The sequence below is a fragment of the Stegastes partitus genome, unplaced genomic scaffold (genome assembly GCF_000690725.1).
Source record: "Stegastes partitus isolate 25-593 unplaced genomic scaffold, Stegastes_partitus-1.0.2 Scaffold496, whole genome shotgun sequence".
Lineage (NCBI taxonomy): Eukaryota > Metazoa > Chordata > Actinopteri > Pomacentridae > Stegastes > Stegastes partitus.
In genome coordinates, this window is record NW_007578227.1 from 169,357 (window position 1) to 193,437 (window position 24,081).

At 39.0% G+C, this 24,081-nt stretch overlaps 1 protein-coding gene across 1 annotated transcript in view; it reads left to right on the top strand.

The window, feature by feature from the left end:
- clip1b (CAP-GLY domain containing linker protein 1b) overlaps positions 1-24,081 on the top strand; it is a 52,380-nt gene that overhangs the window by 13,640 nt on the left and 14,659 nt on the right. The window contains exons 10-16 of the mRNA XM_008287343.1: positions 227-331; positions 1,604-1,765; positions 2,005-2,100; positions 4,750-4,807; positions 4,904-5,001; positions 9,537-9,611; positions 18,574-18,680. Coding sequence (XP_008285565.1) covers positions 227-331; positions 1,604-1,765; positions 2,005-2,100; positions 4,750-4,807; positions 4,904-5,001; positions 9,537-9,611; positions 18,574-18,680 — 701 coding nt within the window. The remainder of the gene's footprint in view (positions 1-226; positions 332-1,603; positions 1,766-2,004; positions 2,101-4,749; positions 4,808-4,903; positions 5,002-9,536; positions 9,612-18,573; positions 18,681-24,081) is intronic.

A 24,081-nucleotide genomic window follows, 5' to 3' on the forward strand; every position in this document is an offset into this window, starting at 1 on the left:
TTCAAGTGCACAAACAAAAGGATCTGAAGAATCTGAGAGATGATTGGAACATTTCAAACAACAGATTGAGCTGATGTAACTGAAATGCTGGAAACCATCAGTGCTTTCTTACTTACTGCTCTTCTCTTAAAAGTCCTGTCTTCTGTCTGTCTTTGGCACATGGCTGGCATGTCAGTGTTGCATTGGTGTTTGTTCTCCTTCTTTTCCTGCTCTCTCTTACTAACAGACGCAGACCAGGCTGGAGCATGCCCACATAAAGGAGCTTGAGCAGAGCCTGCTCTTTGAAAAGACCAAAGCTGAAAAACTCCAGAGGGATTTAGAGGACACTAGGGTAATGCTGCCAGTCGCAGTCCACACCACAGGACTGAGAGATGCGCTTTTCCCCCCACAAGGTTTAATACGGATACACAGCCTATACTGAAGGAACTGCAGCACGGAAACGCTCTGCAGATTGTCTATAGACCCAACACAGGGATATAAACATCTCATCTGCCTCGAGCTTCTCTAATAACCCAGGTTTATCACACTGAACAACATGCATGTGCGCATGAGAGTTGATGGAAAGATATAGTTTGGAGATGCCTGTGCTTTTGGGCGTTATTTGACGTTTTCTTTACATCAACAAGTTCAATGATGAAACTTAAACCGACAGCGTGTCGGTTTAAATGCCACCCTGTCTGCACTGCATTAGAAAAAATAAACCATCTGAACCCCAAAACATCCCGACAGGTTTGAACGACATGTTATATTGAAAAAAATCACTGAAATCACTCACCGAGTTTGCATTATTCATCAGAAACAGTGAAAACAGAAACAACTGCCAATTTTTCAACTTTCTAATGCTCCTTGAAGTTCTCATCTGTCACACATTGTTCGATGGGAAACTTAACTAAAACTAGGCTTAAAATTAAAAACCCAACAGTCACATGAAAAACAATAAGGGGAATTTTCAGCTGAACTGCAGGTTGTGTTTACATGGACCAAAGAAGAGACAAATATAGAAACAAATTAAACATGTAAATACTTAAGTATCTTTAATATGTAGGGTTCATTCCTTCAAGTATTTGCAACATCTGTGGGGACTTGGAACAGTATTGCATGTGTTGATTTCAGGTTTTTTTTTTTTAATTTCTGTAAAATAAATATTCAAAGAAACTTAACCTTGTTTTTTTTTTCTTTCTTTTCTTTTTTGTTAAGATTTATGGCATTGTAACCATGTCCAACAGCCAGTAAGCTTGGATCAGAATAAAGACTTGGAACAGTGGGAAACAACAAGCCTTACAACATGTCCTATATGAGTAGTTCAAGGACTGTCAGAAAGGTCTAGTTTTGATAATTGGTGTCATTTTGGTGATTTTGTTTCGAAGACAACACGTGTTTGAAACCTACCAACCAGTTTTGCAGTTCAGGGTGTCCAGTCATTTTTACTGATTCCAACTTCTCAAATACCGGTTTTCCCTTTGTTATATAACTGTAATGTAAATATATTTGAGTTTTGGACTGTTGATCAGATGATATTGAGCAACCACTGCTAATCTCTTCTCTCCAGCCTCCGTCTCCTCTTTGCCCTCATCCTACCTCTTTACATTTTGTGCTGGTGCAGGTGGCTACAGTGTCAGAGCGCTCCAGGATCATGGAACTGGAGAGGGAAGTGGCGGATCTTCAGCTCAGGCTCCGGGCCTCCCAGCAAAAAGAGGATGCTGCGTCTCTGTCGCAGCAGCAGATCAGCAGCCTCAAGGCTCAGGTTCAGTCCCAGGAGAAAAAGGTTTGTGGAAAGTACCAGAGAATTCCCAGCACAGGTGTTTTGTTCAGCTGCACCAACTATATAAAGATATAACACAGTCTGCTTGTTAGAGGGATTCATTTATGGCATCATGTAGAATTTGTATAATTTCTGTTTTCAAGCCTCCTTTCAGTCCTTCCTATGTGTGTTGTTGATGCTCCTGTGATAATGAATAATTTATGGCTCTTCTCAGCTATACATTCTATACTTGTCCCCATCAGATCAGTGAGCTGAGTGTCGACCTGGAGAGTAAACAAAAAGAGCTTCAGTTTGTGCAGCAAGATAAGACCTCTGTTGAACAGCAGCTGACCAGCCTGGTAAGAAGGAAGAAAACTCAGTGCATCATAAGTGAACACAGCAGAGAAAAACTGTTCTGTGACATTCAGAAAAATGACAATGCACTTAGACACCCTGTTCTGTCTGTTAATAGTAATAATAATAATACTAATAATAATTGTAGTAATACTGGCTTTCAGGGTTTTACACATAGGTTGCTGTCCTGCAGGGGCCTTGGACAAGTTTACACATTGGCCTCATTAATGTCCATCCATCCATTCATTATCTATCAACTTTGGGTGAAGACAGGGGACACCCTGAACAGGTCTCCAGTCTATCACATGGCTACACTTAGAGACAAACAAGCACACTCACATTCACACCTACGGACAATTTAGAATCACCAGCTAACCTCAGCATGTTTTTTGGACTGTGGGAGGAAGCCAGTGAGAACCCAGGCTGCACAAGGAGAACATGCAAACTCCACGCAGAAAGAGCCCAGGCGTCCGCACCTGGACGTAAAACGGGGATCTTCTATTTGCATGAAAATGATTGCAGATATACATATCAATATTTAGATCAGTGTTTCAACAATTCATCTGTTTCTTTTACTGTTTCTCCCTTTACTTTTGGTTAACTTCTCACCACAATTACATTAACCTGGTCAAGATTTTTTTCAATTTAAATTGTAATTTCAGGTCTTCAAAGTAGTTAAAGTTATCGTTTAACATATCCCTGCATAAAGTCAAAAGAGGCACATAAATCAACAAACACAGCCTTCAATCATTAAAAGGACTTCAAATCTTCACAAAAAACACATTTTCATAAGGTAAAACAGCAATCTTATTTCGTGGCACATGAAATGAGTGAATCTATCATGGGGACCAGAAGACTTTGAGAAAACAAGTCAGAGTTGACCTACAAAAAAATGCTCCAGTTTTGCTGCAGTGCAAGCAGACATGCTGCTGCAAGCCTGATGCATAAAAGCACACAATCTTTATTTTGTGAAGTGAACATTGTATTTCCACGGTTAAACTACAATTGCTGCATCAAACGATAAAATGATTGTGTCAGGATTTGAAAAGAAACCGTAACACAAAGAGCTTTGAAAGGCCAGCAACTAACATTTCCACACAAAGCCTGCCTTTATGAGAACAAGAGGAGGGAGTGGTGGTGAAGACATTTGAAATGCCTGCACTCAGCTGTTTCTCATGGGATGGACAGGTTCTGGAGGTCACTTTCATCTAATAAAGGCCGTTTTGTCACAGCAAATATAACTGCATCTCACTTAAAGGGACTTAGTAGGAAACACCGCACATATTTAAAGAAAGATACATTCATTTCCATTTCAAATATAATGTCTTGTCTTCTAGGGGATGTAGAAATCGCCTGAGTACCTGAGAATTTTAGTTTATTCAGTTTTTTTTAGTGCATTCACTTTATAATGATGGGTCAGTACATAATCCAGCTTCTTAGTACAAACGGCATTCTTATGTTCTGCAATCTTCAGTCTTGAAAATCAATTTGTTTTTCAGCCATGAAGTCAAATGAATCACTATATTGGTCACTTTCCAGAGTTGTGAACACAGAACAAGTCTGTATTAACAATTTGGCAAGACTGATCCCCTATTTATTGTTCCTGCACTTGCCTGTCTTGCAGCTCGAGCGTTACAGTTTACAATAAAAACCATGGCAGGTTACACATCAAAATTTGGCGGCTTTTATTTTTAGCTCTCAACCATTGATTTTGCCAAATGAAAGGACAAGCATGACGAGTACATAGAAATAAACCTCTAAAGAAAAAAATATAGTAAATAATTGTTTTGACATTAAAACATTAGGCGAGTTAGTTCCAATGTTTACATTTAAAAGCCTGCATTTTCTTTTCATTCTCTTTTTTTTTTGCCTAGAAGTGGCTTGCACATTAATCCATCATCAAGAGGCGCAGAATAGCACGCTGTTGATAAACAAATAAAATAGTACATAACTGTGTCACCTGTACAAATGCCACATGACCATTACAAAGTCAAGACGTGATCATATTTCTGTCATAGCTCAAAGAAAAGTGACTTTGAAACACAAAGCCTGCTTAAAATTGCATCATGGATGTTTTCACAGAAGATCCCCGGTTCATGTCCAGGTTAGGAAGCCTGAGATCTTTCTGTGTGAAGTCTCCATGTTCTCCCCGTGCAGCGTGGGTTCTCTCCAGGTTCTCCGGCTTCCTCCCGCACAGTCCAGAAACATGTTGAGGTTAATTGGTGATTCTAAATTGTCCGTAGGTGTGAATGTAAGTGTGCTTGGTTGTCTGTCTCTAAGTGTAGCCCTGTGATAGACTGGTGACCTGTCCAGGGTGTCCCCTGCCTTCACTCTAAGTCGGCTGGGGTAGGCTCCAGCCCCCCGCGACCCTAGTGAGGACTGTATTGATACTGAATGGATCGATCAATGTTTTCCCAATGAAGTGCATTTGTGGGGGTCTTTTTTGTAACTGCAGAATTGTGCAGTCTTACTTTTTCAATGTGAGGTGTTTTGCTCATGGGCATTGTGAACGTGGCCTCATTAAGAGAGGCATTTCATCCAAAAACCTTGCATGTTTTCTGGACACAGTCATTATTCCCCGGTTAGCTCAAGGTACAGGAATGTTGCTATGAAAGTGATTAGCTCGCAGTTACGCTGATGTTTCTCCGTTGCAGAGACAACAGCTTGAGACAGCTGAAGAGGAGAACAGGAGGACAGCAAAGACCATGCAAGGTTGACACATCTGATGTGTTTCTACTGGCTTTATGTTTGATTCATTTCTTTCTTTGTTCAGGTCATAGTTGATGTTGTCTGTGTGTTTTCTCTCAGAGCTGGAGCAGAGCGTGGAGCGTTCAAAGAAAGATTCCCAAACCCTGACAGAGGAGAGTCAGAGCAGAGAGAAAGAGCTGAGAGCCCAGCTGACACAGGTAGGTTTAGACATGAAGTCAGTGGTGGAAAGCAGTTGAGTACATTTACTAAAGCACTGCACTGTAGTTGCAAGTTTCAGGTACTTGTACTTTACTTGAGCATTTTAATTTGATGCATCTGTATATTTTTTGCTCTTCTTCATTTGTATGGTAGATTTTACATTAAACTTTCTGGCTTGTGATAGCTATTAAACAGCAGTGTTTTGTTGGGATGCCATGTTTTAAATGTGGTTTTATTTAAATGACAGAGAAGGAAAACTCTCCTTTTTCTTTATTTTTGTAGCCACAAAACAGGCTATAAAAAGAATGATGTTGAACAAATCAGCCTCGCTGTCTGTAGTGTCTCCACCACATGAAGCAACTTGGTGAATTTGTTTTGACCATTTAAATCACCACCACAAAGCTTTGTATGGTGAGTGCAAAGTCAGATCTGAATGACATTCAAAGCAAAAAACTATTCTGAAACTCTTTACCAGTGTTACACTGTAAGAAAAAGGTTCCCAACAGCTTTTTAAAAAGTCATTTCTTATTTTCACTGCAGATGCACTCCCTGACAGAATCACAACGATCAATCCAGAACAATGATTTTTTTTTTCTCCCAAATAGTTGTTCAAGTTGTCTGGTGATAATTCCTGTATTTTTTTTTATATTACAATATGCATCGCAGACAAACAAATGTCAATTTTTTCAAATATCATGCAGCCCCAGCAGCTCTTTTCTTGCCCATCTCAGACTTATTGTTTTTCCCTGAACTGTCTGAAAGCAGTCTATCGTAACGAAGGAGTCCAGGGTGATTTCTGTTGCCATGTCTAAGAAACGCATAGCAGCACACTGACAGTAGTCCATCACTTGATTCCTCACCAGTGCATTAGCTGGACTGTCTTATTATCCACTGATCTAACGTTGTCCATGATGATAGAAGGCAATACAGCATTTAGAAACATACTGAATTGTAAAAGTTTTCACCAACAACTTTCTGGTGAATTTACAAGTTACATGAAACAACATTGCAGGAAACTACAGGACCAAAAAATAAATCACAGCCCACCACAATAATAAACTGCTACGTACATGTTTTTGAATTACTAGTAGCCGTCTAACAGCATATAACAATACCATTTCATTCATAGGGTCAAATTTTCTATTATACTTTTACTTTTGAGCCTTTGAAAGTATGTTTTTTTGCTGGTGCCCAGTTAAAATTCTGCAGTAACAACACAACATATGATTGGTTCAGCACACTTTTAAATGTTAGCATTTTTGTACATTAACATAATGAAATCGTTCTTGTTTTTGCTTTGCTGCTCTTAAAGACTTCAAGTGTACTTTGACTGTTGGTGTTACTGAAGGTGTAGACTTAGAAAAAGCACCTTTAGCAGACAGTGAATCAGAGTGTTTGCTGATTCTCACTGAGATTCCTCAGTTTGCTTCAAATGATCACATGATCGGTGGTTTGTAGACAGAAAGTGGAAACATTTTTTAGTTTAAGTTTGGAAGCTTCGAGCAGCATTTCCTGTAATAATCTATCCTGAAGTAATCCTCCTTCCCAGTATTTCTGCATTCAGACTCATCGTAGCTCTCCTACTCGAAAGCCGACTGATGCCTCAGGCCAACTGAGTGTTGTTAAAACATTACTAACACACACATGCACACATTACGCTCACCCCCATTTGTGTTTAATAACTCTACGGAGGCGGCCAGTCTTTTTTATTCAAGCTTTACGGTCTTGTTGAGTCTATCAGCTGTGGCTGCTTGTCTACACGATTTAAGTGTAATTTGCAGTGTTGCCATAATTCAGAGGTGCTGCATGTAAATGTTAGTTGAGTTATATAAAGAGCATGAAGAAGAATATTTCATGCCTCTGCACCTGTAACAGTTGTTGATTTAGGTATTGTGTTTTGAGTTGTCCATCCCATTCTTTTGAGTGCTTTTAACCCTTTCAACACTAAGTAAATCTGTATTCCATATACACTTTAACAGTAAGTATCTTTGGCTGGAAATTCATGATCAGATATGGTTTTGATTAATCACTCATAAACTCTTACGTAGGCTTCACATCATTACATATCTGGTATCAATCAAAAGTAGACAAGTTGACGGTTAAATATATATGGAAGTTTACTCTTGTCATATGCATACACCGGCCATATACTGGAGCGCACTATACCGGGCTGCAGTGTTGAACAGCGGTGAAAGCCACAGACCGATATGACAGTCTGCAGTGTTGAACGGGAGTTGTAATGCCAGCCTGGTATAGCGGGCTAGAGTGTCAAAAGGGTTAAGGAATTTTTTAATGAGATATATTCATGTGGAGTCAAGGATGACCTGATGAGATTTTGGTAGTCAAATGCAAGAGTCATCTGTTCCTGAGTTGTGGTGCTGAATAGCGGCCAAAAAAGGGTTTTTCCAGAACATTATGATATCACAGTGAAGCTAGCCTGTTGGATATAAAATGTCTTCACTCCATAATTTTTTTCTGTTTGACATTTGTGTGAAATGTTTTGTGAGGTCAGAAGTGAAAGCAATCTGCAGCTAGACTCTGTGGAATGAGTACTGGATAAGTAGCATTTTATGTGTCCTATGCACTGTAGAAACAATATTATAAACATGTTTTTTCTGTTTTAGGGTGAGAATCCAATTTGAATGAATTGTGCTGTGATGTTCTACGTGACTTTTGTAGAGCAATCTGCTGTTAAACAGAAAATTGTAATATCTCATCAAACACATTTTCTACATGTGTTGTTAAAACATCCATCCATTATCTATACACCGCTTAATCCTCCCTAGGGTCACAGGGGGGCTGGAGTCTATCCCAGCTGACTTAGAGTGAAGGCAGGTTCACCTGGACAGGTCACCAGTCTGACACAAGACTACAGACAACCAAGCACACTCACATTCACACCTACGGACAATTTAGAATCACCAATTAACCTCAACATGTTTTTGGACTGTGGGAGGAAGCCAGAGAACCCGGAGAGAACCCACGCTGCACAGAGAGAACATGCAAACTTGCATGTTCAACAAAATACATTGGCACAAGATTTATTGTTTTGGTGCCACCTCATGACTCATATTAAGAGGGTGATTAAGAAAATATGTTTTCAGAATCTTTTTAATGTGATTGGAAGTAAAAGCTGATTTAATTTGCTATAAGCACGGTGCCCACACATGACGCCTCGTCACAGGTTACATATGTGTGTGAGTTCTGAGCAGGTCAACTAGAGATCAATTATTATAGGTGTATAGGGTTTAGAGGTAGGATGAGGTAAAACTATTCACTGTTTTGCAATAATAATAAAAAAAGATTAGAAAAGCCACAATGTCACTTCACAATGACTCAGACTGGCTGCCAGGTTGGGAACCTTTGCTCTGCACGTTTCTCTTTAATACTGTTTCCAGACATTTCCTTCTTAAATGTTGTTGACGGGCTGCACAGTGTCTCGGTGGTTAACACCGTCACCTCACAGCCAGATCCCGGTCTGGGCCTGGGATCTTTCTGCGGGAAGTTTGCATGTTCTCCCTGTGCAGTGTGGGTTCTCTCCAGTTCTCTGGCGTCCTCCCAGGTTCCAGTCCCTACTGGACGCCACAGAGGATTAAGCAGTGCTTAGACGATGGATGGATGGATGGATGGATGGATGTTGTTGCCGTACTTTTCACCTTTCATCCCTTCTGTACCTTTAAACAAATTCTAGCTACAAGAACAGTCTGGATCTTCTCATTTAGTATTTATGCTCTTACATTTCTTTTAGTAGTTTTTGCACATGCCAGACACTGTAAATGCAGGTGCAACAATGCAGTAGTAAAGGATGGTAAGAGTGCATTCACAGTTTGCCATTACAGGCTGAAAGCCCAGGTACTAAATTGCCATAACAGTGGATACATGGAGTCTCTTTCTGCTACTTTCATGTTTCTAAAAAAGACCCCAGTTGAAAGTGCAGTTTGTTTGCAGTCACAAGAGAGCATTTCATTCTTTCCCTAAAGCCAGAGCTTTCATACTCCTGCTTCTTAAGACTCATTACAGCTGAATGTAGAAAGTGAATCAGCACCAGAATCTTGAGGCTGGCACAGCAAAGTGCCGTCTCTCCTTTTTTAGCTGCAATTCTTAATCATCTCTGATCTCTCCAGTATATTAATAGAATATTGATTTTTAGAGCTAATGTGTGCAAGAACTTCCTTTCCTATATAATTTTAATGACAGAAAATAATTCAGAATATGATTTTAAAGTAAAACAACTGTTTTGACTGCATACTAATGAAAATATTTTTTCTTTCTTGACCAAAAAACAGTTATTTAGATATTTCTTAGAGAGGTTGTTTTTTTTTTTGCAACAAATTGTATTTAGATAGACAGATAGATAGATAGATAGATAGATAGATAGATAGATAGATAGATAGATAGATAGATAGATAGATAGATAGATAGATAGATAGGGGAAAGTCAATAATGTATTAGAATGTATGTATAGATGTATTAGAGTATGCAGAGTTTGCTGTGTGAAACATTATGTTTATTGTGTCCACATTATGTTTTCCAGGCTACTGACAAGTCAGAGAGGACGGCGCTGTCGCTGGAGCAGCTCACCAATGAGAATAAGACACTGGAGACGCAGGTGAGTACATGTCTTCAGAACATGTGGGGTCATATTTATCTACATCCAAAGACCATGGATACCAAAAGTCACTGAAATCGCTATGCTGTCATGTTATAGGTGATATTATCTTGCTTTATCTAACTCTAGCTAAGTCCAGTCGCCCTGACTTATGGTTGTAATGCCTGCTTCAGTTTACATTAATAATGGTGGCAGAACTTGCATCGAAATTAGCAGTTGAATCTGTTCAGACCAAAGCAGCTTCTTGTTTTAAGTCGTTGATTTTTCTGGCTGACATGATGACTGTCCCTGGCACGTTTTATTAGCTGTAGCTGCTTTACAGGTTAAGTCAGCTGCATTAGTCAGTTAAGAACATTGTCTGTTGGTTACATTTATGTTTTAAGCTGACGTTTGTAAAGGAGTATTAAAAAGGCACTTGAAGGTTTTAGACTGAGGCTAAGAGTGTGTCCCATATTACTTTACTTTATAGTGTGCCAGTATAAGATTTATCATGCAAACAGATTTTTAACTTTTGACCTTAGCTTGACTCTTGGCATTTCTCATTCACCTACTGACATACAAATGGCGAGACAACTATTATCCAAGGTGCACACCTGTCATCAGAATCAACTTGGGGTTGATTGTGTCGCTAAGGATCAAACCACCAACCATGTGATTAATGAACTTCACCACTGGAGCCACAGCTGCATATAATACATGGTGCTGTCCTGTTTTAAGTTATATTATCACATGAGTTATAATATATCAGTTATATTATTAATGCTAAGAATACCAGGATGTCTTAGTACATCCAGCTGCACTGCAGTGTTGAAGCCAGCGTGCTTTTCTGGCCACTCTGACTCCAAATTTGTCACAAATGTCACAATGCCTCATGCTTGAGCTGCCGAGAGAGTACAGACAGATGACAGCTCATTTGATAGATGACAGAAGCTGCAGTGACAGATCAAAGTGGATTGAAGGTAACATCACTGCTGATAGATGCCACAAATCACAAAACAGAAGAACTCTTTCTTGTTAAATGGTACAATTTCACTTTTAAAAGCATTAATCATTGAGTTTTTGGCATATTTGCATCACAACAAGTGCTGTGGTTCAGAGGACATCCACAGATTAACAAGCTGAAAGCTTGTATGTGTCCCAGTCATTGACTTTTTACAAAGATGGACGACCCTTATGTGACATCTACATTAAGAGCAGTTTTTGAAGCTCAGTGTGGTGACTCTGGCCCTCACCATCTTGACAGTACCTGACTCAGCTCATCCAAAAATGGGCAAAGAGGTAGAGTTTGAGTGGAGCTAAGACCTGCTGTATGTTAGCAAAATAAGCTACAGGTATACATGTTTTTATTTAGTTATGGATGTCGCTAGCTAAACCTCCACAATACTCTCTGATTAATTGCCCTTAGGCTGAGTGTCTGCTTATCGAAATTTCCATATGTACTATGAATCAAAATAAGCTTGAGGATATCCACACCAAAACTGAGCGTGATGACAAACCTGTTAAATACAGTAACAAAAGGTTGCGAGCGGCAACATCTGTGCTAACATTTTGGTTCAGTAATGGCAGATCCAGAGTCAGTTTTCTGTAATGCACGACTGACACGGTTATGGCACTGTGAACAGTCAGACTGGTTCCCTATCAGCTCTGTATGATTTCACTATTACAGAAAAAATTGATACTATGACGTGTCAAAATTGTCATACATGAAGAAGTTGTTAAAATTACTGAATGTATTTGGGGCTAAATCATCCTACAAATATTATAGTTATTAAACATATGGCAGCACTGGTTAGCATCCTCAGCTGTTCATCATGGAGGTGAAAGACTTGTGTCTTCTTATATTACAGTTTAGAACAATTCAGTCCTAAGTGCAAAATGTTAAATGTATTCTAAGCTATTTGTTTCAGTATGACCCTGTTTGGTTGTTAGGTACAGGCAAGAAAGACGTTTCACCTTTCACACCTTTGTTAAGACTCAAGTTAGTTGTTGATTTGTACAATATATATTGTTGTAGGGTCTTAACCTTAATATTTAAACTCTTTCTAACTGGTGTGTTGTCATAATATCTCATTGGCTGCAGTTACTGGAGTGTGTAAATGTAAACTTTCCCAAAGCCCAATTCTGCTCATGTTAGCTTACACTATGATGTAGTAGCACCCAGGAGTATTCTGTGAATTGCAAACATATTTTAATATAATTTGCAACCCTACAAACAGATAAGATTCTCCTTGTGAGTTAGACATGCTAACCATTGCAGCTTACATTAAAGCAGATAAACACGCTGTTTATTCCATCCACTTCTGCTCATTTTATGCAAACATGTAGACGTTTCCAGCATGTGCAGAGAGCTTCATGCACGCTGGATGTAAGAATTTGCACATGCACATACATCAGCACAGCATCTTTAGCCTGCAGGGTTTTTGTTGCGCATTCACATCAGGATCAGCCACGCATGAAATACTACGGTCCATCTCCGCATGTGTCTCATCCCTCTCAGCCTCCACATCTCTCTGACTCTCACTGCCATCTGTAACTTGATATTTTTAACATTTCATAGTCAGTCCATGGCACTTGTTATCACTATGGTCCACCTGCTGTAGATGGTTCAGCCTCTGGTGCCCTCGTCCTCGCCTACTGTACTTTCATCTCTGCTCTGGCTGCAGCTGGCCGTGAGCTCCAGATGGTCAGGCTCATAATAGCGAGAGAAATGGATAGGAGATTAGACATAAACATGCTTTCTGTTTGATAGTAATTATTTTTTTCATTTCATGGCAGCAGCCCCTTTCCTGCACATGTTTAAAACCCAGCTCTCCTGCTGCTCAAGAGTCACAGAGGAATATTTTCTCTTTAACTTTTAGAAACTTTGAGAGATTTAAAGAGTATTTTTGCAACTTCAACTGTAATTCTGTAACTTAACAGTTCAAAAATGAACAGGGCAACATAGCTGTGTTCAACTTTATAACAACACAAAGATGCTGACTCTTTGCAGTGTATTATAGCGCATTTATACACATGTTCAAATAATTCATAGGCAATAGATGTATAAATAAGTGACTGACAGAAAAAAAATCTAATTTTGATAATTAAAGGCTTGTGGCAAACTGCAAGAAGACATGCTGAGCTTTGAGAATACAAACTAATACATTTACTTAAGGGGAACTTTAGGAGTCATGAGGAGGGATCGCTGATATATAAAATAAATAAATGCAAAAATAACATTGTCATTGGTTAATTGCTGACAAAATAAGTGATACACACTTTAAAATGTCTATATCTGCTTAATTTCAAGAAGTTTCTGGCATTTTTTTAAACTCTTGTCATATTATTTACTGTCTACATACTACAGATATTTTACGACCTACATTTTTCATTTGTTTCTATACTTGTCTTCTGTCTGCTTGGTGTGAACAAAGCATTCAGCTCAGCTTTCAGGCCCTGAGTTTTTGTCACTCGACTGTTGGTTGCCGTTGAGTCACTAATGGCCTCATGGTTGTGTGAAGTAGCACAGAAGTTTTTGCTTTTTACAGAATCTTGTGCAAACTTTCTTTTTTTTGTGATTTCAAAATTAGACATGTAGAAATAAGTCATTTTGATAAAATATCACAATTTTAAGCTTAGATTTGGTTTCTCGATGGAACTATACGCCACCCATAGTTAGTTTAAAGACCATCGGGAGGTTGAAAGTCTGACATTGTTCTCTTCTTCACTTGTTTTTCTTGTAGTTTCTGGCACTGATTGTGTAATGGAGTAATTTTGGTGTTTTTCTGTTTTCATAAATTACACATGTTTCATGCCTTCTTTGTTATTTATACATTTTGCTATAATTGTGGAGTTGCATAATTTTAATTGCTTTATTATTATTGCAGAAATGTAAACCCAAGCAGAATACCAGCTGTGTTAACTCTTAAAGCTTTTAGTGTTTGTTTTTTTCATTTAGTTTAGATGCATTCATTATTAAAGGCATTGTATATAAATACATTACAAACAGGGCTGGTAGTGCATCTACCGGCACATGTGTTTGGAGGGTGCCTTCATGAATAATAATGATGGCCCAGCAGAACGACTCAGCAAAACACGATTGCAATCAAAAATTGAAAATGTTTTTGTAGCTACAACAGAGTGAGCAGAACCTGTGAGTCCACGGAGGAACGCATGTTGTGGAGCAATGATTCAGCAGGGACGCTCTTACAGCTGCCTCCTCTCTCCGCTCACCCATGATGATGATGATGTAGGCTGTGATGTAATACAGCACATGTCAGAGTGTGTGTGTGTGTGTGTGTGTGTGAGAGAGAGAGAGAGAGAGAGAGAGAGGCTGGACAGAACATTGCATTTACTTATGGACCATTTACTTAATGAACGGCTGACTTGAGATCGGCCTCTCTCTTGTTGGACTGTCAGACAGTTGGTTGATTGGTTGATTCATTTATGAGTTGAGATGCAGGTGAGCACAGGTCTTCAGAGGAAGTATGTGAGGACGTATTTTTCTACAACAGAAGTCACTGAAATCACCATGATGTCATGTTATCAGCTGTATTATATTCCTTGGTCTTGCTATATTCTGTTGCCCCTTACTTACTTACAGTTGCTATGCCTGCTATGCTGTTTTCAGTTTACGTTGATAATGTTAGCAGAATTACACTTTACATTTTAACCAGTTCTAGGAGTTCATATCAAAGTAGACAAAAGCAGCTTCTCATTTCAAGCTGTTGATTTTGCTGACTGAACTGGTGACTGTTGCTGGCAGATTTAATTAGCTGTACTTGAATTATTTAAAAAAAAAGAAGAAGAAGAAGAAGAAGAAAGTTGACTTTCTTAGACTATTTATTTAACAAAAATGGTAAAAAAAAAAAAAAAAAAACCCAAAAAAAACAAAACAACAACCAAAAAAAAACTAACTGGAATCAGCATGTACAAGGACTTATTCCAAGTAGGCACTTGGAATAATGTATTCCTGTGCTTATTTCCTCTTTAATTTATAGTCGCCTTTTTAATTTATAGTTGTTTGCTTGCTTTTCTTACGGTCACATTGCTGCTGTGACATTGTAAATTTCCCCTTGTGGGTCTAATAAAGGACATTCTATTCTATTCTATTCTGTTCTCTGTCTGCTCTGTGTAAACACAGCCTGCAGTTCAGTCAAAAAATCCCAGATTTTTTTCATTGAGCCATCTAAAAAAAGCATTACTGATGAAATATGATTTTAAGCTTAGAGTCATTTAAGTGTCTCTACAGAGCTGCATGTCACACAGAAATAGTTCAAGAACTGTTGGAAAGTTAAACATCTGACAACTCTTCTGTTTTTATAGTTTCTGGCTCTAATTAGCGGTTCAACTGACTGATTAACAGGAAATTAATACTCTTGGTAATCAATTACTTGTTAGTTAATTAATTATTTAATTTGTATTCTTGTGTATTTTGTCTTGTTTATAGCTTGTATCTCATCACTTTTTCTCCTTTTGTTTATGTCTTTTGAGCTGCTATGATATGTAAATTTCCCCTGACCAAAACTAAATATTATTGAAGTAACAAAGTGAACTTAAATAGTGACAAACTAATCACTAATGAAAATGATGACTATTTGCAACCCTGGATGGCTTCATTAAGCAGAAAGTTGACTAGAGGTAGTTGTCAGATGACTTTTGAATCTCCTGAAGTAGATCTGTTGGAGTAGAACGCAAGATAGAGACAGAACTTGAATGTGCTTTCTGTTTTTTAGCCTTCATATAACTGTCATTCCGTAAGCCTTTCTGTTTTATTAGATAGTAAACAGAAAGAGGTTGATGACAGTAATACACAGTACATCAGCGCAGGTTTGGTGGATTTTCTGCAAATCAGCAAAACTGCATCAAATTGTTAATGCTCCAAAGTGGCTGATGGAAACATGCCTAATACACTTAAAAAAGAATTGACATTTCAAGAGTTTACTTCAAATTCCCTTGACAATTGTATGAAAAGACAGTATTGTGTTGGACAAGGCGTTTCATCTTGGTGGATGAATATATTAAATCATTTATCAGCCGGCAAGTATTCCTGAATGTAGATCTCAGTTTGTAGATTTCAGAAAACATACGCTTCAAATGATCATGTAAAAGCTGCAGGAAGCTTGTGCTCGTTACTCCTCGTCTGCCACAGCATGAATGATAGATACATAGCAGTCACATTAGGAAGTATCCTTAAACTAAGTGTATGGACACATTTCATCTATGAGCTCAGGTGCTTCACCGTGTAGAGCTTGATGAGTAATAACCTAACCTGTATGTTGAAGTCTACATGTAGGCGCATTTGTTTTCCACAACCTTGTACACCACAGCCTCAGGTAGCAAACAACAACAACATCTGAGTGTTTTTTTCATCCATACATGACTGCAGAGACCTTAACTGATCATGAAAATATTGGTTAGTTGCAGGTTGTGGTTGGACCCTCTGTGTACAGTTGCTGTAAAGCATCGGTGAAAGAGTGCGGGAGACTAGAACTGTGAATGGCTGTAGGGCTGCTGCAATCAGCGGGCATAGTCAACGATGCTGAAAATGTGTTAACATCAATATTTCAACCCAATGTGTGGTTTTATAATTTCTTTCTAAAGGACTTTAATTTACTGTAACAAATGTTTTTCTCCATGTCACTGTGTAATTGCTGCATCGTGACGTCACTTGTTTTTGGCTCCAGTCATTAGTCAGGTGCGCTACAGTTTTAGACAATGGCAGCTGCTGCAGAGTCCAACTCTGTTTAGACTAAAAGTTTAAAAAGACCTAAAGGCTTTGAAAGTCTGGGAATATTTCAAGTTTTCACAGAACAAAAAAGGGAGTGCGCACACTGTGCTGAGTTTCGGTGGCAAACCACTGCAGCACAAGACAATGTACAAACAACTGAAGAGAAACCCACAGGAGGCGCTTTACATCTGTTCACTACATTCTGTGCTCACATGTACTGTATTTTAATACAGCTGAATTCCCAATAAAACTGCTCTCATTTACAGATTTTTCTGTTAAAATCTTGGATTTCTTTTGCAGTTGCACTATTGACCTAAATAGTGCGCCTTGCTTTTGATTTGCCAAGTTGCCAGTTCAACGCGACAGTATTGCACATCAATCTAAAAACTTGTGTGTGCGCTTGTGTACAATGACATACAGCTTGTTAAAATAAAATTAATTTAACCATCTAAACCCCACAGGTGGGTTTGAAAGGCTGTTGGGACATTTGTCAAATCCAAGCTTAAAATCTCAATATTTTATCATAATTACTTCTTTCTGTGTCTTTCTATGCTCATTTAAATATTTCCTAAAAACAAAAAAATTTACAATGTTTGACCATATTTTTTTGTTTTTTGTTTTTAGTTTTTTACTGTTTTTAAGTTTTTAAAAAAAATCAATATACAGATATTTGCTGTATTATTGCTGTTTAAAAGACAAATTGTGTTTATTATATGTTAATATATGTTTATTATAAGGATTGCAAAATTAAAAATGTCTTTAACTGGGGCTGCAAGGTCGCTCGGTGGTTAGCATCATTGCCCCGCAGCTAGAAGATCCCTAGTTCGCATCCCGGGATCTTTCTGCGTGGAGTTTTCATGTTCTCCCCGTGCAGCGTGGGTTCTCTCTGGGTTCTCTGGGTTCTCTGGCTACAGCTAAAGAATAATTGTTTTTTAAGATATTTGCTGTTTGTAGTTGGGCTTTTTTTAAAAAAAAAATATTTGGGCACTGCCAGATTTCCACAGTTTTTTAAAATTTCCACTTTGATTTTCACCTGGACTTTTATTTAAAAGATATTTTTTGGCCTTTTGTGCCTTTATTAGATAGGACAGAGAGAGAGACAGGAAAGTGGGGGTAGAAATGGAGGAAGGACCTCCAGCAAAGGGTCATCAGCGGGACTCGAACCCATGACTGCTGCATTGGGAGCTATAGCCCCTATACATGGGACACCAGCTCAATCAGGTCAGCTATAGTGACGCCCCTAGACCTTTTTTTTCTTTTTACCAGTGCACAGCACAGTAAATAAAAATGTAACAGAAGCAAAAACACATTCAAAAACTGCTTAGTGTTTAAGGGTACAATTGAATGGTGATTTTGCTTTTTTGGAGGAAATGAAAATTCTGTTTGATTAATTGACTAATTAATAAAGTGGTTAATAGATTAACCAATTAAANTAGTCATGACGAGTCACTTTGTGTTTTGAAGGCTTCTTTTTGGGTGTGCCTTAATGCGCCCATTTTATTCTGTTTTATTCCAATTCAGGACACACAAACACAAAATAACTTACAGCTCCATCGTTATCTCTGATGTGTGTCTCAAATAAAAGTCCGTACATTTATGTTGAAATTCTACCGCCAGAGGAGAATCATTACATCTGTAAGTTTTCTTCAGTGTCAGAGTAATCCAGTCATAGTTGTTGGTATATCTATGGGTACACTGCAACTAGGAAATTCTACTAGTGGCTTAAAAAAAGGTAAACAAACACATGTAATAAAATAAATAAAAGCACAGGTCTTTAAGGAAAATATCAGCGCTAGATCTCACATTCTACTGATGGCTTTAATTTTCAGCCTAGTAGCTGGTATATTGGCGTTGGAATGTTTCCAGATTTGTGAATAAATGTCTAATTTTCATGCAGAAATCTAATTTCACACTGAGCTGATAAAGTGTGAGGACAAGCAGCTGTTCCTGCAGAAAACAGCTCAGTCAGCCACTTTAAGATTCAAGAACGTCGCTGTGGACGAGATTTAAATCACACAAGGACCAAACACGAGTGTAATAAACTTCAGGTAACTGCAGCTGTAATTATATCTCAGATGAAATCTGCTCATGAGTGCTTCAGATGAGAAAATCACTGACCAACACAGGTGAAGTTAAAATCAGCCCATTTCCCTTAGAGAAATAAATCCAGTCTAAATGGGGCTTGAGCGTAACAAGGTTGTAAGTGTGGATATAATAACTTGGTGCCTCCATCTGTGTCTGCTCTCCCTCCAGCTTGAGGCGTTGAAACAGCAAAACTCCAAATACCAGGAGGAGCTCAGTCTGTCCAAGGAGCGAAGCAGCTCAGAAAACCAGCGTATCGGCGTCCTCTGCAAGGAAATGTGAGTGCTCAGTATAAGTGATGTGTTTTTTCCTGCCTCGTCTCTCCTCTAAAGGTGACCCCAGCCAGCCAGTTCATTACGCTGCTGCTGTCCTGGGGGTCCACACTCATGATTAAACAACCATTCTGCCAGGCTGTAATGCTGCACGGAGACAGAACCTGACTGAATCGCATTGAGAAAAAAAAATGCTCTAACTGAAATGTCAAATGTGTTTTTACAGAGGCTTCAGCTGTACCTCTCTAGGGACTGGCTCCCACTTGTAAATATGCTATAAAATGTTGTGTAAAGCACATAATTAGCCTGAGCATGCTATTATGTGATTATGGATGTGATGATGGAGTGAAGTACAATGCACAATACTCATAATAGGAGTAAAGAATGTCTCCTGGCTCTTATGGCTTCTGTATAAAACATTTCTAAACCATGAGCACTAACTGGAACTGTTAGTTAAAAATGGTGGACATCCAGGTTTAATGTCCATAACTGCAAATCACAAGTAGAATCCATGTTATATGTTGTGGAAATTCTGGGGGAAAAAAGCAAATTCACAAAGAGCACGTGTCCATCAGAGATCTTTATTGCAACAGATCATATATATATATAAATACGGGATTCGTGACTTCCTCAGACAAAAGCCAAAGGTTTTAAGTCACACTCAATGTTTTTGGCTACCTGATACTAACAAGAGGGGATGAGCGATAAAACCTCAAAATATAGAATTTCCATCGTGTTAAATTTTCAGGTATACATTTTCTGCTCATGAGAGAAAATCACTCACAGGTCCTTAAAATCCATAGAGGTGTGATGGTTTCAGATCTTATTATGGCCTTTTAATCACAGGTTTGACCATTTTTCACCAACAAGAAAAAATAGGACTTTCACTGTGAGCTGCTGTCAACACGCGCCGTTTGTGTGAGCACACAACTGCTTTGCATCCTGTCACTGTAACTCTACATCAGAGTTAATGGAATGTTTTCATTTGTTTGTCTGTAAGCAGGATTACACAAAACTACCAGGTTAAAATTCATGAATCTTGTTGGAGGGGTAGAGTGTTTAAATTTTGGTGCAGATCCGGATCACTGCCTTCAAATTTGTAAGATTAATAGTCAGCCTTGTTGAAGGACTGCGCACTCCAGGTGTCCTTCTAGCTACGTTAAAAAGTAACAGCAGCAGGAAAACCATACGGGAGTCCACACGAATCACTGTTACACTACCGGTAATCCAATATGCCATATCTGTAAATCACATGTTAAAATATCTGAACTGAATGTGCAGACTGATAAAGAAAATTTGCTCAGATGTGATGACAGGCTTCATTCTAAAGAAACAGACATTTTAGAAATTCTATATAGAATAAATGTGGAGGACAAAGAGATAAAATGTTTCCATAATGTCCTGCAAAAACACTTTTCTGGTTAATGAACACCATAGCTCAGGAACAGAAGGAAAGATTGTGACCATATGTCACATTTGGTCAGATACTGTTTTAATGATATTGGATCTTCATCTATTAAATTCCTTCAAAGTTTTTATCACAAATATCATACAAATCTGGACAGACATGAACGTATAATGCAGCATTACTGGACGGTACAGGCATATCCGNATGAAAATTCTGTTTGATTAATTGACTAATCAATAAAGTGGTTAATAGATTAACCAATTAAAAAAATAGTGGTCGTCCGAAGTGGTTAGTTGTTTTGATCAGACCTTGGTGCAGTAACTGGCTGATTCTTCCATTTGAGCTCTAAACTATGAATGAACGGCACAGCCTTCTGAGGAGTGAGTGTACATATGTTGTGAGCAAACAAGATTGTGAGCTGCAGGAAGGTGGTGGGGTTAAGGCTGGGGAGGAGCTTACTCCAGCTTACATAATGTCAGTGCTTGGCTGTCAGAGAGCGAGAGAGAGACAGAGAGAGAGAGAGAGGGGCTGCTCAGGCGACACGCTCTCCATTTCCCTCTCACAGCCGTGCACAGTGGGGGACAAGAGCTGATGGTTTATTGATGCCCAGCTGGTGTTCGACTCTGCGTGTTACAGAGAGCGCGAGAGCAGAGGCACAGTAACAACACTGCTGCCGTTTAGCAGGTAGACAGAGTTGACAAATCCGGCAGTGCTTAGCTGTGTAGGTATGGACATAGCTGCCCTGCATCAGGGTTACTCCAGCAGCATCTACTCGCCTCACTATCAGGTAGGATGTCTGTTTTGCTATTTAGCACAGGACTCACACTGAGAGGTGTTGCAGTCACATGCCTGCACAGTAGCAATTCATTGTCACTGTAAGCAGGAGTCTTAGTGTAAATTATTGTTTTGTTTATCATTGCTTTGTTTCCCGTCAAGCCTCTGCCTGCAACCCCTCAGATAATTGAACTTGAAGAGATAGACACTCTGCATGTTTGTGTGCGTTCATGTATGTTTATGTGTTTGCGTGTGCATGCTCTGCAGACTAGATCTCACACTGAGCGTTAAAAAACTCACCCCATGCTCACACCTGATGTGTTAATGTGCAAACAGAAACATACTACGCATGGCGTCTGTGATGCCAGCTGAAGCAAGGGCATTGACTTCACTGTTGTTAATTAATTATTGACCATAGCCATCCTAAAGCTGCTGCTATCACGATGCTGCACGTGTCTGACAAGCTCTTTGAAGTGTCACGAGTGATTTCAGACGTGTTTGGAATCCCAGACGTCCGACTCAAATGAGAGGCACAAAGTTTGCTTAAGGTGAAGTTAAAAGAGCGGCTGTTTCTGGGGCTTTTATTTTTAGTTTCACGTGGCTTTAGCTCATGCTGCTGTCTTCTGGCTCGTCAGGGATATCTAAGGGTTGTGTATTTTAAGTATCACCCTCGGTTTCACTCCTAATGACCCAGAATTTCTCTTCTCTCACAGCAGCTTCTCCTTGGAAGCAGATGCTTGTATTAGGGACACTGTGGCGAATGTATGCATGTGTTGTGTTGCAGAGCTCAAGCAATTGGTTGAAATGAGGCAGAAAGAGGTGCAGCAAAGGTCCCCAGCTGAATTTAAACTGCCATGGGTGTGGATTTAGTTTGAACACTGGGGTGGGTTTGGCACATCAAGCAGGGGATTTTAACTTCCTCAAGAATTTTCTGCATTCTTGTGATTTTTTTTGTGCACCGATTTCCTTTTCTGCCTTAAATTATGGTGGAAATGTCTTTATTTATGTGAAGGTAAACACACATTTCAGGCACAGTGTTTTTGTTTTGGAGGGACAAGTCCATGTGTTGTTAATATCCACATATGCAGTTGGATCACAGTTGGACTGTTGGTCAGACAAAATTAGCAAATTACTGACTTTGGCTGACGTTTTATAATCGGTAATTAGTTTATGAATAAAACAATCAGAAAATGTATGAATGATGAAAATAATCGATAGAGTTGCTGGTTGAGTTGTTTAGAAGAGAAATAAAAACACAATTAGACAAAAAGAGTCAATCTGTTCAACATGCTGCTGACTGTTACATGGGACTGTTTAAAGGTGGACTACAGCTGAGGTGGAGGACATATCAGTGACAGATTTTAACAATCAAAATCAAGGCAGCAGTAAGAGGTTAAGATACTTTTAGTGTAGGCTATAGCATACGACAAGTTTCAAAAAGCTGTAAAAGTAGCTTCCATGTGGATAGGATGAGTATTAACAGGGGGACATGGGGAAAGACATTTTCACTGTGCTCCTCAGGAGTTTCATTGTTTACATTTTAACTCTGGGATATTGTTGGTCACAGCGATGCACATTCACCAGGACACAGCCGAAACAAAAGAGAGAGAGTGTTGAAGTTAAAATGTCCAAATGGTTGGGACACAGTTTCATTTTGTGTCTGCCTCTACTGCACTGCACAAAAAAATAAAACAACAAACAAAAGTCCTCAAAAAAAAAAAAAAATCTAAGTCCTTCTCGTAGTCATGACGAGTCACTTTGTGTTTTGAAGGCTTCTTTTTGGGTGTGCCTTAATGCGCCCATTTTATTCTGTTTTATTCCAATTCAGGACACACAAACACAAAATAACTTACAGCTCCATCGTTATCTCTGATGTGTGTCTCAAATAAAAGTCCGTACATTTATGTTGAAATTCTACCGCCAGAGGAGAATCATTACATCTGTAAGTTTTCTTCAGTGTCAGAGTAATCCAGTCATAGTTGTTGGTATATCTATGGGTACACTGCAACTAGGAAATTCTACTAGTGGCTTAAAAAAAGGTAAACAAACACATGTAATAAAATAAATAAAAGCACAGGTCTTTAAGGAAAATATCAGCGCTAGATCTCACATTCTACTGATGGCTTTAATTTTCAGCCTAGTAGCTGGTATATTGGCGTTGGAATGTTTCCAGATTTGTGAATAAATGTCTAATTTTCATGCAGAAATCTAATTTCACACTGAGCTGATAAAGTGTGAGGACAAGCAGCTGTTCCTGCAGAAAACAGCTCAGTCAGCCACTTTAAGATTCAAGAACGTCGCTGTGGACGAGATTTAAATCACACAAGGACCAAACACGAGTGTAATAAACTTCAGGTAACTGCAGCTGTAATTATATCTCAGATGAAATCTGCTCATGAGTGCTTCAGATGAGAAAATCACTGACCAACACAGGTGAAGTTAAAATCAGCCCATTTCCCTTAGAGAAATAAATCCAGTCTAAATGGGGCTTGAGCGTAACAAGGTTGTAAGTGTGGATATAATAACTTGGTGCCTCCATCTGTGTCTGCTCTCCCTCCAGCTTGAGGCGTTGAAACAGCAAAACTCCAAATACCAGGAGGAGCTCAGTCTGTCCAAGGAGCGAAGCAGCTCAGAAAACCAGCGTATCGGCGTCCTCTGCAAGGAAATGTGAGTGCTCAGTATAAGTGATGTGTTTTTTCCTGCCTCGTCTCTCCTCTAAAGGTGACCCCAGCCAGCCAGTTCATTACGCTGCTGCTGTCCTGGGGGTCCACACTCATGATTAAACAACCATTCTGCCAGGCTGTAATGCTGCACGGAGACAGAACCTGACTGAATCGCATTGAGAAAAAAAAATGCTCTAACTGAAATGTCAAATGTGTTTTTACAGAGGCTTCAGCTGTACCTCTCTAGGGACTGGCTCCCACTTGTAAATATGCTATAAAATGTTGTGTAAAGCACATAATTAGCCTGAGCATGCTATTATGTGATTATGGATGTGATGATGGAGTGAAGTACAATGCACAATACTCATAATAGGAGTAAAGAATGTCTCCTGGCTCTTATGGCTTCTGTATAAAACATTTCTAAACCATGAGCACTAACTGGAACTGTTAGTTAAAAATGGTGGACATCCAGGTTTAATGTCCATAACTGCAAATCACAAGTAGAATCCATGTTATATGTTGTGGAAATTCTGGGGGAAAAAAAGCAAATTCACAAAGAGCA